Source organism: Emys orbicularis, chromosome 7 (genome assembly GCF_028017835.1).
Source record: "Emys orbicularis isolate rEmyOrb1 chromosome 7, rEmyOrb1.hap1, whole genome shotgun sequence".
Lineage (NCBI taxonomy): Eukaryota > Metazoa > Chordata > Testudines > Emydidae > Emys > Emys orbicularis.
The window spans coordinates 71,067,721-71,081,756 of record NC_088689.1 but is presented as its reverse complement, the minus strand read 5'-3'; the positions used below and the strand labels follow the sequence as shown (position 1 = coordinate 71,081,756).

At 46.7% G+C, this 14,036-nt stretch overlaps 1 protein-coding gene across 1 annotated transcript; it reads right to left on the bottom strand.

The window, feature by feature from the left end:
• Positions 1-3,316: 3,316 nt before the first annotated feature.
• Positions 3,317-6,534, bottom strand: GDF2 (growth differentiation factor 2). Its single transcript, XM_065408551.1, has 2 exons — positions 6,189-6,534; positions 3,317-4,263 (listed from the first exon to the last, which is right to left on the bottom strand). The coding sequence occupies exons 1-2, from the start codon at positions 6,532-6,534 to the stop codon at positions 3,317-3,319; spliced, it is 1,293 nt and encodes a 430-aa protein (XP_065264623.1).
• Between the last annotated feature and the right edge of the window lie 7,502 nt (positions 6,535-14,036).

The following is a 14,036-nucleotide window of genomic DNA, read 5'->3' as shown; positions in this document are numbered from 1 at the left end:
AGCAGGAACAGTGGGTGCTTAGAAGGAGGGGAGTGGCATTAATGAATGGGAGTGAAGATAGCAGGAGATGGGGAGGGAGCAGAGAAGAGACAATGGAAGACAATGGAAACCCAGATGGGGGCGAGGTGGAAGGTGGGTGATGGGCACGCATGGCTTCAGATCCCAGATCTATGTCTTGCAAGCCAGTTCTGAATGAAAGGGCTGTAAATCAATCCCAGCATTCTAGTGAATCAAGCTTTGTTCTCATGGCTTATGATGTCACCAGAAGCTCTTGATGGAATAGCAGGCAGCCATGATAGAGGTGGCTGTAATTTACTCTGTATCAAGTTAACAATAGTAAATAAACTGTGTATTGGATTCTGGAGCGGAATGGCTCTTGCCAAATGAATTTGTCTTACCCTCAGGCTGCCCTGATTTAAAACACATGTATCCATTTAAATCACATCGCCTGCCATACATTCAGCTACTGTTCAGATTCTTATCTCCTTGATAGCTACATCGGTTTGAACTGTTGGCTAGTTTGTTATGGGCTACAGATACAGAATTTTGTACTCTAGGATTTTCTTGGGAGGCTTTGCACGAGAAGCAGAAATGCTTGGGGGTGGGGGAGGCGGAAGGGGAGAGGAAATAATTGCTGCATGTGCAGTATTTAAACCAACCACCTGGGCCCAATTAAAAGCACCTTTGGTTTTATTCAGGGAAGACACTCACTGAATTCAATAAGTCTTGTTTGATTAAAGGCATCAAGAATGGGTCCTTGATTAGTGGACAAAAACCTAAAGACTGGAGGAAAATTGTATGATGAGACATTCCCTTATGCTGCCATGTCTTACCAAACATGGTTCAGCTTCTACCCAGGGAAGAAAGGATTTTGGATGGAAAATGACAAAGATTTTAAAAAACAGCAGCATAATGTTAGGCTTCTAAGTCCACACTTAGGCACCAAAGAAAATGGCCTGCTTTTCAAAAGTGCTGAATGCTCCACAGCTTCCACTGACGTCAGCGGGAGCCGGATGCAGCTTCTAATTATTAATCTCGTTTGCCTGCATATTTTCCTGCGGAAGTACTAAGAATGTACAGCAGGTCCAAGTGGCTCTTTATCTGTGTGTGGAGATAAGAAGGGATGCAGCTCCTCCGAAGAAACCGTGTCTTAGAGGCGGAAGGCTGCACTTCTTATCATTCAAGGACGTGTGGTAAAGGGGTAAAAATAGGGCCATGGAGGATAAGAAAGCTGAAGCAAGGCACCTGCCACATGCAGAAGGGAGCCACTGGAAAGGATTAAGACTTGAGAACCTCAGCTGGAATACTGCAAACCGTCACTTACAAGGAGTAAGTCAGAGTCATAGACATATAGGGCTAGAAGGGACCTCAAGAGGTCATCTGGTCCATCCCCTGCGCTAAAGCAGGATTAAGTTTGTCTAACCTGTTCTTAAAAAGCTCCAATGATGGGGGTTCCCACAACTGCCCTTGCTAACCTGTGTGATGCTGGCAGACCATGCCAAGGTCTCCATGTCTCACCTGAACACTGCCAAATACATAGCTGGAATCAGTTTGGCTCACCTGTGTGTTCAAATCGGTAGGAGAATTATAAGAATTTAATCTTTATTGAAATGCTTGTGAGTTGCTGCCTGCATTAATCTCACTTGCAACATCTGTTTCTCCTATTGTAAGATAATACTTCTGCCTTGGTATTATAAACCTCTGTAACTATGTAAATCACCAGACAGGAGGGAGACGTTAACTAGTGCGATTGGCAACCAAATGTGTTATGTCCTGCCCCACAGGGAAAGCCCATCAACCACAGACAGAATATATTGTGGAACATTAAACAGGACAAAAGGCTTTGTTGCTCTGCCCTGCCCCCACCATGAAGATGAGTCATGCAAGTGGATTCTGCCCATCAGCTGAGTTTGCAGCTCAGCACATATGACAGGAAGGGAATAAAAACCCCAAACAGAAGGAACTGAGTATCTCCATGCCGCCTTGACTCTGGAGGGCAAGGTTTCTAGGCATAAGCAAGAGGTTCCCCAGTTGTTTAGCCTGGGTTAGCCTTAGAACTTGCTGATTATAGAAGCTTCAATTATCTTTTTGTAATTAGTGTGTCTGTTTACCTACTTTAATCTTGTAAACTCTCCCGTTTCCTTTCCCTATTAATACATCTGTATATTGTTTGGCTACAAGCATTGTCTTTGGTGTGAAATCCAAGCTGCAATTGACCTGGGGTAAGTGATTAGTCCTCGGACTGGGAGTAACCTGAATATTGCTGTGATTCTTGGTGTAAGGGACCATCTATCACAAAGACAGTCTTACCTGGGTGGCGAGACAGATTGGAGTATCCAAGGGGACTGTCTGTTTCCATGTTAAGGCTGTTACAGTGCTTGAGTAGTTTACACTTGATAATTGGTTGGTGAAATCTAAGGATGGAACTCGCAAGCAGTCTGGGGTTTGTGCCCTGCTTCTTAACAGTCTGCCCTGAGGTTACTACAGTGACGTAGGCAGCCTGACAACCTGTTCCAGTGTTAACTATACTTATGGCTAGAAAGGCTCCTATGCAATCTGGGTGGGGGGAGGCACCTTAGAATGTGGTCCACAAAAGCCAGCACGCTAGGCTGCCTAAGCTCCCCCATGAAGCCAGCCAATCAGAGATCCTGACAAGAAGGTTGTGTCCTAATCCCCAGTGCTCTCGTGGAGCTCAGTGATGAAGGCCAGACTTCAGGGAGGCACCTGTCTCTGCTGGCTCGTGGATTGCTCTGGGGCTTAGGTGGGAGATAGGCACCTAGGAAACCTTAATGGCAAAAACCTGGGTGCCAAATGAGTTTAGGTGTCTACAGGGTTAGGCGGCAGCTGAGCAGGGTTTTTAGAATCATAGTGGTACCTGAAACTGGGACTTAGGCACTGGGTTGTAGGTGCCTAAGTCCCTTTGTGGATCTGGGCCTTAAAGCCTCAGTTCCCATTAAAATCAACTGGGCTTCTCAATCCCTTAGACTGCTCTGACAATCAGGAACCAGGTTGGCAAATCCTGCGATTTGCAACCACAAGGTTTAATTAAATTAACAGAAAACCATATTCAGGTTCTGCAGGATGAATTGCTGTCTGTTATTAAATAATGTATTGGGCTTTCAATCGCACAATATTGTACCATGGGTTTCATTGTACCCCGTTATGTGCAATTTATTTACAGTGACTGCCATTCTGGAAAGCTTTAGTTTTAAAAACAAAAAAGCTTGCCTGTGTGGATTTACATTTACATCATTAATGTACAGATTTACACAACAGCAGAAAGGTTGGATCTTACTGTCAAAGCTGCTGCCCTGTACTACCTGCACCCGCATTCTGCTACTTTCATCCCCTCGTAGTTATATTTCAAAGTGGGTACCCCAGCATCATCAGTGTAGAGGATGGAAATCGAATCCAGTTTGGTAGGAACACAACAGGCCTTGGCAGCTTTCTTGGGGTTTTTGAGGTGCACTAAGGTTTGGACGATAGCATGTTTCGTTGGGGTCACGTTGTCTGTCAGAGGGAAAAAGCAGCCCCCTTTGCATTCAAATGCATCGTAATCTTTGGGCGCAATGATCCAGGAATCCCAGCCAATGTCTTTGAAGTTCACACGGAGGGAGGTTCTCCGGCAGTGGTTGGTACCAGTGCTTCTCTTGCTTCTCGATGAAGGCTGGTGGAGTCCAGAGATGGATAAGGATTTCTCCTCTGCCTCCTCTTCCTCTTCGGGCAAAGTGCTGTTCTTTGCTAACTTCTTTAGCACACTCTCCTGCTCATGAACAATCATCTCCCGGAGCTCCACTCTGGTCTCCTTGGTCCCGTTGCTGCGGTCATTGGAGAACACTATTAACAAGGGCAAATTTTTAGTGTCGGGCATAACACTGATGTCCAGCTTCCCACAAGCGAAGTCACCCAGGGTTTTCCTCTCAACAACAACTTCAAGCTTGTTTTTAGTCTTTGATTTGTCTGCCCTGACCCATCTTTTCACAGCACTGGACACCTCAAACATTTCCCATCCACATTCCTGGATATCTTGGGTGGCAAGGAATGAGTTGGTGCCTTCTGGACTTTCCCAGAGGTCTTCATCCAGAACATCATAAATGACCATGTTGCCTTCCAGTCTAGAGAGAGGCCCAATGTCCCTATTACAGGATATGTGGATTCTCAGCTCAGCCCTGGTGACGTCTTCGTGCCGCGGGATAGAGACGTTGAAGAGTAAGATGTGTTTCTGAAATGGGTTTTCTTCCGGGGAAGCCAGAGAAACAACATCTGCAACAGGAAATTAAGAAATGCTGTCACCCTGCCTCCTATGAGAGAGGCGAACCCAATGAGGATGAAAGCACTTAGCAAGCTTCATGCTATATTTCAGAAGAAATGCCCACCCTCTACTAGGAGCTGCTGGGAGTGAAGTTACACCATGGCCACTAGCATTAAATAAAATGGACTGGCTTCACTCCAGAGTTATGGGTTTAAAACCCAGATGGCAGTCCCTAATGGTGGCAACTCCACCGGGGATCAAGTTGCAGTGGTCCACAGTAACCATACCTTCAGTTATACTCTGTATGTGCATGAGTGTGGCGTGCTCACACATAAGGAGCCAGCACAGCCCCGAAAGTAGGTGGTGTTGGCTCGTAATGGGGACATGACCGGGGCAGCGGGGGAGTGTGCACATGTAGTGGCTTCCCATAGAGGCTCTGCCATGTGGCCTTTCTAAAGAGCACTGGCAGGAATTAAAGCTGTAAACCTCCATGGAGGTTTGTAATACAAATCCCACTGCCATTACCTTGCCCTTGGTTGAATCCCCTTCCAATGGAGGGGGATTCTCAGGTGTAGGGAACTGTAATTTATATCTCTAGTTTATGCCCCCCTAGGCCAGCTTAGCTGAGTTCCCCAATACCGCTAGCGCAAAAAACATCTTGCACTGGGAAGAATTAGAGAAGACAATCAATCCTTTAAAAGTCTGAATTAGAAGCTCCAGGTTCTGGCTAGCTTGGTGGATATGGAGCTTTTCACCTCTAAGTCCCTGGTTCAGTTCCAGCCCAGATTGGTAGGGCTTGATATTCAGAGGTAGGTAGCGCACCTGTAATTCCTGCTGAAGTCCATGGGAGCTGGAGGTGCTAGGCATGTCTGGAAGATCAGGCTGGTTGTGTTTTGGTAAGTTACCCCCAGCTGATGGCTGTCTACTGGTCTATGTAAGATGAGTGGATGGGTGTCAGTCCAATTTCTAATGGACATGTGTCCACCCTGCCAAAAGCATCTTCACAAGGGCCAATGGGAGCAGAGGATGCAGCCATGGAGACTGCACTCTATGAGGGTCCTTCTGCGTTGGGTATGGCTGTGGGGGAACATGGAGATGGCTGTAGTGCTGTTTGTGCTGTGTCTAGTCTGTAAATAAATGGAAGCTTGGATTCTTCTTGGCTGGTTCCTTTTACCAGCACTAAATTCACTTAAACCCCCTCCACCCCCCACTTTTATTGCTTCTTTTGATGGGGCTTTTTAAATCTTTGAGTTGTATGTTATCTTAGATGGACACAGTGCTTACTTTGTAATGAAAGAGGTGCCGGAGCTCAAGCAATTACGTGCTGGGGCTCAAGCAAATTTTTTTATATTCATAACTAATGCAGCAAACCCAGATGTGCTGGGGCTGAGCCCTGGCACAAATTAAGCACTGGATGGATGGATATTTTACTGATGGGCTAAGCTGAGCAGGGCCTGAACCTTTTGGGCCCGACCCAAATACTCCAGAACTCTGAGGGTGAGGGCGGGTGTTCATAACTGAAATCTGGAGCCATATTTCCCACTCGGCTCCTATCTTTGTAAAGGGCTGGAGCAACACCCTGGAGCCAAACATCTTCAAATGTTCCAAAATCTAGACCCAAATTTTGCAGCTCAGTCCAAAATCTCTAGCTTTGAGAAACAAGTGCCGGGTTACCAAGTTGTGGTGACTCAACTGAATCAGTATAAGAAGAAAGGGGAGATGGTACAATGTGAAATCAAAGAAAAGGACTTAAGACCTTGAAAATTATAATAAAATAGGGAGCGGTGGAAAGGATAACAAAACAAACTATGGCTGGGATTTTCACAGAAACCTAAGGGAATTAGGTTCCCAACTCCCTTTGAATTTCAATTGGATTTGAAACTGACTCTCATGCTTCTCTTAAAACCCCAGCCTATATGCTTAAAACATCTCATACCTTCAGTACTGAAGCTCCGCACAATATTGGATGCAGGGATGGAAGACTTGTCCTTGGCATATCTGTTGTACAGGTCAATCATGAATTGTGGTGGCTCCTCTCTAGACCTCTCTTGCGAAGGGACACCCGATAAATTCAAACTCCTCAGGAAATCGGCTTTCATGTTTTCCAGGAATGTTTTAAAGTTGAAATGGGTCTCGCCCTCCACCTCTCCGGGATCACCAAAGGATTTATCAGAGTTCTCCATAGCTGATAATTTGCCCCAGGCTTCCAAGGGCTTGCCTCTTGCCAAACAAGTGATGATGTTGAAAACAGACAATGCAGCCATCACCCCAAAATAGTGCATTTTTCATCTGTTCACTTTCCAACGGAGAAGGGAAAAAAGAGAGGGATATTCCAGTTGATTAGAGCTCTCCTTTCATTTAGAGGCAGAAGAAAGGGAAACAGAAGGCGAACAACTTGAGCTCTGTTGCAGTCTGTTGCAAACCCCAGCCTCTTGTCAGTTGTCAAGCCTTATCTTAGCCATTGATGCCATGCTTCAGTTCTGTTATCTAGCAAAGCTCTTAAGTTAATGAAGATTCTATAAACATCTGAAAAAACAGGCTGGACACTGTATACTATAAAGAATTCACATTTCACCTCAGTGTCATTGCTTAATTATGTTCTTTGCCAATACTGAGAGGGCTTCAGAGGAACTTTTTTTTGGGGGGGGGCGGGGGGAGGGTGACGGGGGAAGGAAAAAGACTCTGGAAAAAGAAAAAAATAGGGAGTAAGAACAAACAGCTCTATTAGCAGGGAGCAAATATCATCCCTCAAATCTATACCATGGTCCCTTAATGCATGTCCTCCAAAAATCAGTCATCCGGTGGAACCTTGTTCTGCAAGCTGTGATCTCATGACAATGCAAACAGCCTTAAAATTCCCTTCCATTTATCAGCCAAGAGCTATTATTTGTACACAGTGAAATATCTGTTTTGTGTCAAGTTTGCCTCAAATTGTTTGCCGGCTTGTCCATTTTTAGTTTACATCCTTTGGTGGAGGGGGTAAAAAAATTCTGTCTTTAGCTTATGTTATGTAATGTATTTTCCTAGATTCTTGTACATGAGGTCGTTGGTTAAACTAGTTCACTCCTATGTCACTGCAACAATAACTGGTTGTTCTTGAAGATAAAGCCAGGCCTACTAAGCCTGAATGAAACATAAAGTCCCTATGAAGACACTGAAGACTAGCCAAGGATATCTTTGTGTGCCATGTGAATATAGGCCAAGGCAAAAAATAAGAATTATGACATATTTTTGTGTGCCTTAAGGAGGAAAAACTCCAGTTAAAATATTAAAAATATTACCTGATATTTAATCTAATTTAATTTAATCATTCTAATGCTCTAATCTAAGTGTACATAATCATTTTACCTAATCTATCTGTGTATTATTTTTAGAGAACCAATTAACCCCTAGTGCCTGGTGCTATGTTGTCTCATTGGTACTATGAGATCTCAGATCACCTAAACAAAATATCTCACTGCAAAGACTCATGAAAGTTTCTGCCTCTAACTAGGTCTCATTGCTGGTCATTCTTCAGATTTCTCGCAGGGCATATCTAGCCCATTGCATAATGCAAGCTCTCTGTAATTCAGTTACTTCCACCTGTTTCTCTTCAAAGGAGACCTAGAATCCTTGGTTCTGGTTCCTGCAGCAGTTCCTAAGAGGTTCATAGATTCATAAAGTGTAAAGCCAGAAGGGACCACTATATCACCTAGTCTGATCTCCTGTCTATCATAGGTCATTACATTTACCCATGTACCTGTGTGATAAGCCCAGTGGGTTCCGTTTGACTACAGCATATCTTCCAGAAAGGCATCCAGTTTTGATCAGAAGACACTAAGAGATGGAGAATCTATTCTCCCCTTGGCAGTTCATTCCAGTGGTTGATCACCCTCTCTGTTAAAAATTTGTGCTTAATTTTCTGATTTGAATTTGTCTGGCTTCAGCTTCCAGCCATTGGTTCTTGTTATGTCTTTCTCTGATAGATTAAAGGTCCCCTTAGAACCTGGTATCTGCTCCCTGTGAAGGTAGACACTGTAATCAAGTCAGCTCTTAATCTTGTTGATAAACTCAACAGGTTGAGCTCTTTAAGTCTGTCACCCCAAGGCATTTTCTCCAGCCCTCAAATAACTTTTGTGGTTCCTTGCTGCACCCTCTCCAATTTTTCAACATCTGTTTTAAAATATGGACACCAGAACTGGATGCAGTATTCCAGTATTAGTCTCACCAATGCTGTATATATAGAGAAAATCACCTCCCTACTCACTATTCCTCTGTTTATGCATTTAACTATACATTAGCCTTTCTTGTCACAGCATCGCACTGGGAGCTCATGTTCAGTTCTTTGTCCTCTCTGACTGCTAAATCCTTCTCAGACTCACCACTTCCAGGACACAGTCCACCATTCTGTATGTATGGACTGCATGGCTTGTTCCTAGACGCGGAACTTTGCTTTTGGCTGTACTAAAATGCATTTTGTTTGAAAGAGCCCACTTTACCAAGCAATCCAGATTGCTCTGTATGGCTGCCCTTTCCTCATCATTAACCACTCCACCAAGCTTTGTCATCCACAAATTTATTGTCAGTGATTTTTTTTGTATGTTTACTCAGATATCATTGAAAATGTTGAATACCGTCAGGCCTAGTAACAATCTCTGTAAAACAGCCCTGTTCAATGCTGATTCCCCATTGATAACTGCTACTTGAGATCTGTCAGTTAGCCAGAGTTTAATCCATTTAACACATTCTCTATTGATTTTTGTATATTGCGAATTTTGTAAAATCAGAACGTTGTGTGGTACTTGGTCAAATACCTTAGATAAGGCAAAGTATATCACATCTATGCAATTACCTTTATCGACCAAAGTTCTAATCTGAATATAATCAGGTTTGTTTGACCAGACCTATTTTCCATAGAGCCACATAAACTGGCATAACTTTATTCTCATCTTTTTGTTCTTTAGGAATTGAACCACGGATCACTTTGCCATTATCTTGTCCAGGACTAGTTTCCTGTTAACCAGCCGATAGTTATCCAGGTCATCTCACTTCCCCTGTTTGAATATTGGCACAACATTAGCTCTCTTCCAGTCTTCTGGAATTGCTCAGGTATTCTACAATTTATTAAACATTAACATCAGTGGGTCTCCTCAGCCAACTCTTTTCATACACTCGGTGCAAGTTTGCAGGGCCTGCTGATATAAAAAATGTTTACCCCTCGGAGATATTTTCTAATATCCTCCACAGTAACTAACAGACTGGAAAGTATTTTCTCAGTTAATTTGGTCATCAGGTGAAATGGCTTATGGGATGCTCTTAGCAAGAGAAGAGAACCTGAATGGAAGTGGGTTGAGCAAATCCACTTCAAAAGAAGACTGGACACAGGAAACAGGAGCAAGGCTGTCATTCCCCTAACTGCAGCTGGTGACATCTGCACCATTAAGAATTATTTTAAACGGACCAGAGATGACATCTTAAGTTAAGAGTAAGTGCAGTTGCTAAAATGGTCATATTACAGCAAAGTCAACTGCCTAAAGGATCGAACCAACTCTCATTGGTTCAGACCCAACTCCTACTAAACCAAAGTGCTTAACAGCAAATATTTTTATATTATGGTAACATCCAAAGGCCCCAGTAAGGATTTCAAACACAGCTGCTTTTAGCTCCTAAATCCATATTTAGGCATTTAATAAATTCCTGATGTTCTGAGCAATTGCAAGTCCCACTGCAGTCAACAGGAGCTTCAGTTCCTGAGCACCTTTGAAAGTAAGGCCACTACAAGCCTAAATACAGATTTAGGGGCCTAAGTTTTGACACCAATAATTGAAATTTTTGGCCACCATCATTGAGTCTCAGGACAGGTGCTGCTTGGAGATGGGTGTGTGCACACATTGTCACTCATTTTGAAGGATAGATTTTGACCCAAACTTGCATGTAGAAGGGGGGAATGCTGTATTGGGTTTAAATAGCAAACAAGTAGAATCTGAAGCCAATGATGGGAAGTATGCAATGCTTGATGGCTTCTGTCCACAGAAGTTCATTCAAACCTGGAACTGGCATCACCCTACTGCCAGGTAGGAATGGAGCAGAGTACACCGGAATTATCACAGTGTTTGCCTGAAGCAATGTTTTTTCAGGTGCTCCAATTCCAGATTCCCCTCCACAGTACTATTGCTCAAAGGTCATCAGCTTAGGGTCTAGATGTTCAAGTGACTAGTGATTTTTGGATGCCAAATTTGACATGCCTTAAAGGGGCTTGACTTTGAGTTGGTAAATGCTCAGCACTGTCTGAAAATCAGGCCTCTTCACAGATGTCTCAAGTTGGGCAACCAAACATTAAGGGTCTGGATATCAGTACTCAATTTTGAAAATCTGGGGTTAGGCCTTAAAAACATAAAAGATTTGCCAGTTCAGCTCTATTGGCAAAGCCTCCTAGTGGAGATGCAGCTTGTAGCAGGCAAGAGTTCTTTTGCCAGGATGGCTTATACCAGTTGTGATAAATGAAGCGGGGGGAGCTCCCTTTTATGGATACCCAGCCAGCCAGTTAGCTATAAAGTCCCTCTTGGTGGCTGCTTGCTTTATCTGTAAAGGGTTAAAAAGTCCCCAAGTAAAGAAAAGGGAGTGGGCACCTGACCAAAAGAGCCAATGGGAAAGCTAGAACTTTTTAAAATGGGAAAAAAGCTTTCCCTTTGTCTCTCCGTTGTTCTCTGGGCTGCAGGGACACGGAGCAGCAATGCTATCAGGGCCGGCTCTAGGTTTTTTGCTGCCCCAAGGAAAAAAAATTTTGGCTGCCCCCCGTCCCAACCCTGGGCTCCTCGCCGGACCCACCTGCTGCCCCAGCCCTGGGCTCTTCCCCCCCACCCACACCCCCTGACACCCCAGCTCTGGACTCCCTCATTCCCCCCCACCATTGCCCCACACACACACCTCCTGCCGCCCCAGCCCTGGGCTCTCCCCCCCCCCCCCCCACCTGCACCCTCCTTCCGCCGCAGCCCTGGGTCACTGGTAACTCACGCCCACGGCAGGTCATTCAGCAGGAATTTTAGATGTGCACAGAACACAGACAGGATTGGTTCCCATATGGTTACAGAACTGCAGTAAAGTGGAACAATTTTCAGCTTGTGTGATTGGAGGATATCTGGATGCATATTATAAGACTGTCCTACATAAATGAAGAAAAGTTGAGGTGCCTTTATTATTCTTTTGTTCCTCTCTTTCTTTCTATGGGGAATTTGCCAATGCAATGTCACTGTCTTCCTTTTAAACAAACAAACAAACAAAAAAGGCAATGGCTGTTGAAAATAGCAATTGCAGTCCTAATAACCACTGGGAAGCATTTCTTGTTCAATTTTATCCTACTTTTTCTACAGCAAGTTACAGTGGATCAGTATATTTGATTTGGGAGAAATGAAGTAACAGCTGCCAAAACTGAGCTTGAGCACTCCTGAATTTTGAGGTGTTCAAATCTGGAAGGCAGGTGCTGGGGGGGGGGGGGGGAGAGGAGAGAGGGCTGTGGCTCTGCGGGGGAGCACGGCAGCATGTATGCAGCAGTGTGTCTGGCGCTGCGTGGAGCCAGACACGCTGGTCTGAGTGGCACGGTAAGGGGGCAGGAGGGTTGGATGGGGCGGAGGTTCGGGGGGGCAGTCAGGGGACAGGCAGTGGTTGGATAGGCATGGGAGTCCTGGGAGTTTGTCAGGGGACAGGTAGGGGGTGGGGTCCTGAGGGGGGGGTCTTAGGAGGGGGCAGTTGGGGACAAGGAGAAGGGAGGCTTAGATAGGGGGTGGGATCCTGGTGGGCAGTTAGGGGCAGGGGTCCCGGGAGGGGGTGAGCAGGAGGGGTTGGATGGGTTGGGGTTTCTGTGGGGGGCAGTCGGAGGGAGTGGATGGGGGCAGGGTGGGGCTGCTCCCTCCCCGTGGAGTGTCCTATTTTTTGAATGTTAAAATATGGTATCCCTACTCACAGTGCAGCTCTCCATTCACTGCAGCATGAGGTCTCAGCTACCTCACTCCCTCCCCCTCTTTCCTGTTGGTAGTGGACAAGGGAATGCTGGGAAATGTAGTTCTTTCCCTGCTCCAGGGCTGGCTCTATAGGCAGGGAGCTAACCAAGGAACTACAGCTCCCAGGGCCCCCTGTTGGTTCTCAGCTCCCATGCTGGATCCCTGCCGCCCCTGCAAATGGGCTGCCCCAAGCACATGCTTGCTTTGCTGGTGCCTAGAGCCGCCCCTGAATGCTATAAGCAGAAATGCTGTGTAAGGTTTGAACCAGGTATGAAAAAGTATTTTCCATACCTAGAAGAAATAATTTGGATAGGGAATGTTTAGTTAGACGCTATCAGGTTTATTTTTTATTTTGGCTTGTGGATTTCCTCTGTGCTAACCCTGGATGCTTTTGTTTGCTTGTAACCAGGGCCGGCTCTAGCTTTTTTGCTGCCCCAAGCAGCAAAAAAAAATCGCCGCCCCCGAGCCACCCCCAGCCGAGCGCCGCGCCGCCCCCCCGCCGACCTCCCCCCAGAGCGCTGCCCCCCCCCGCGCCGCGCGCCGGTAGCCCACCCCCCCCTGCGCCGAGCGCCGCCGGAACCCCCCCCCGCCGCGCGCCGGAGCCCGCCCCCCCCTGCCGAGCGCCGCCGGAACCCCCCCCCCAGCGCGAGCCCCGCACCGCCCCCCCCCCGCCGAGCGCCGCGCCGCTGGAGCCCGCCCCCGCCCACTGCCGAGCGCCTCCGGAACCCACATTCCAGCGCCGCGCCCGCGCCGCCCCCCCCCCCCGTCGAGCGCCACGCGCCGGAGCCCGCTCCCGCCGACTGCCGCGCGCCGGAGCCCGCCCCCCCGTGCCGAGGCCGCCGGAAACCCCCCCCCCCAGCGCGAGCCCCGCGCTGCCCCCCCGCCGAGTGCCGCGCCGCCGGAGCCCGCCCCCCCCCCGCCGCCGGAGCGCCCCCCCCGTGGAATGTCGAGCCACGCTCCTCCCGCCGCCCCTTACCAGGTGCCGCCCCAAGCACGTGCTTGGGTGCCTGGTGCCTGGAGCCGGCCCTGCTTGTAACCTTTAAGCTGAACCCCCAAGAAAGCTATTTTGTGTGCTTAATTTTTGTAATTGTTTCTTTTAAGATCTAGCAAAAAGCCTAAGTTCCAGATGCATTTTTTCCCTTTTTATTTTTAATAAAATTTACCTTTTTTAAGAACAGGATTGGATTTTTGGTGTCCTAAGAGGTTTGTGCATGTTGTTTGATTAGCTGATAGCCACAGCTAATTCCCTTTGTTTCTTTCTCAGCTCTTGGGGTGTGTGTGTGTGTGTGTGTGTGGGCTTGAGGGTACCCCACAGGGAGGAATTCTCAAGTGCTCCTTCCTGGGTTCAAAGGGGTTTGTTTGCATTTGGGTGGTGACAGCGTTTACCAAGCCAAGGTCAGAGAGCAGCTGTAACCTTGGGAGTGTGATACAAGCCTGGAGTGGCCAGTATTAATTTTTAAAATCCTTGCAGGCCCCCCACTTCCTGCACTCAAGGTGCCAGAGTGGGGATTCAGCCTTGACACCAGTTCTCTGAGCAACATATCCAACTGTGCCTAGACTAGGGCTTTTGCTGGCATAGCTATGCTGGGCAGGGGTTGTGATTTCTTTTGTTCACGCTTCTGACATAGGTCTGCAGGCATAACTTGTAAGTGTAGACCAGGTCTTATGCTTTTTAAGTGCACCCATTGTGTATAGGGGAGGATTTTTTTACCTGCAGACCACAGGCCTTATGTGGATCAGTGAGCTGTGTCTCACAGCTGCCTGCATCAACGTGATTTGGCGAGCAAGTCTGTGCCTCAGAATGTACA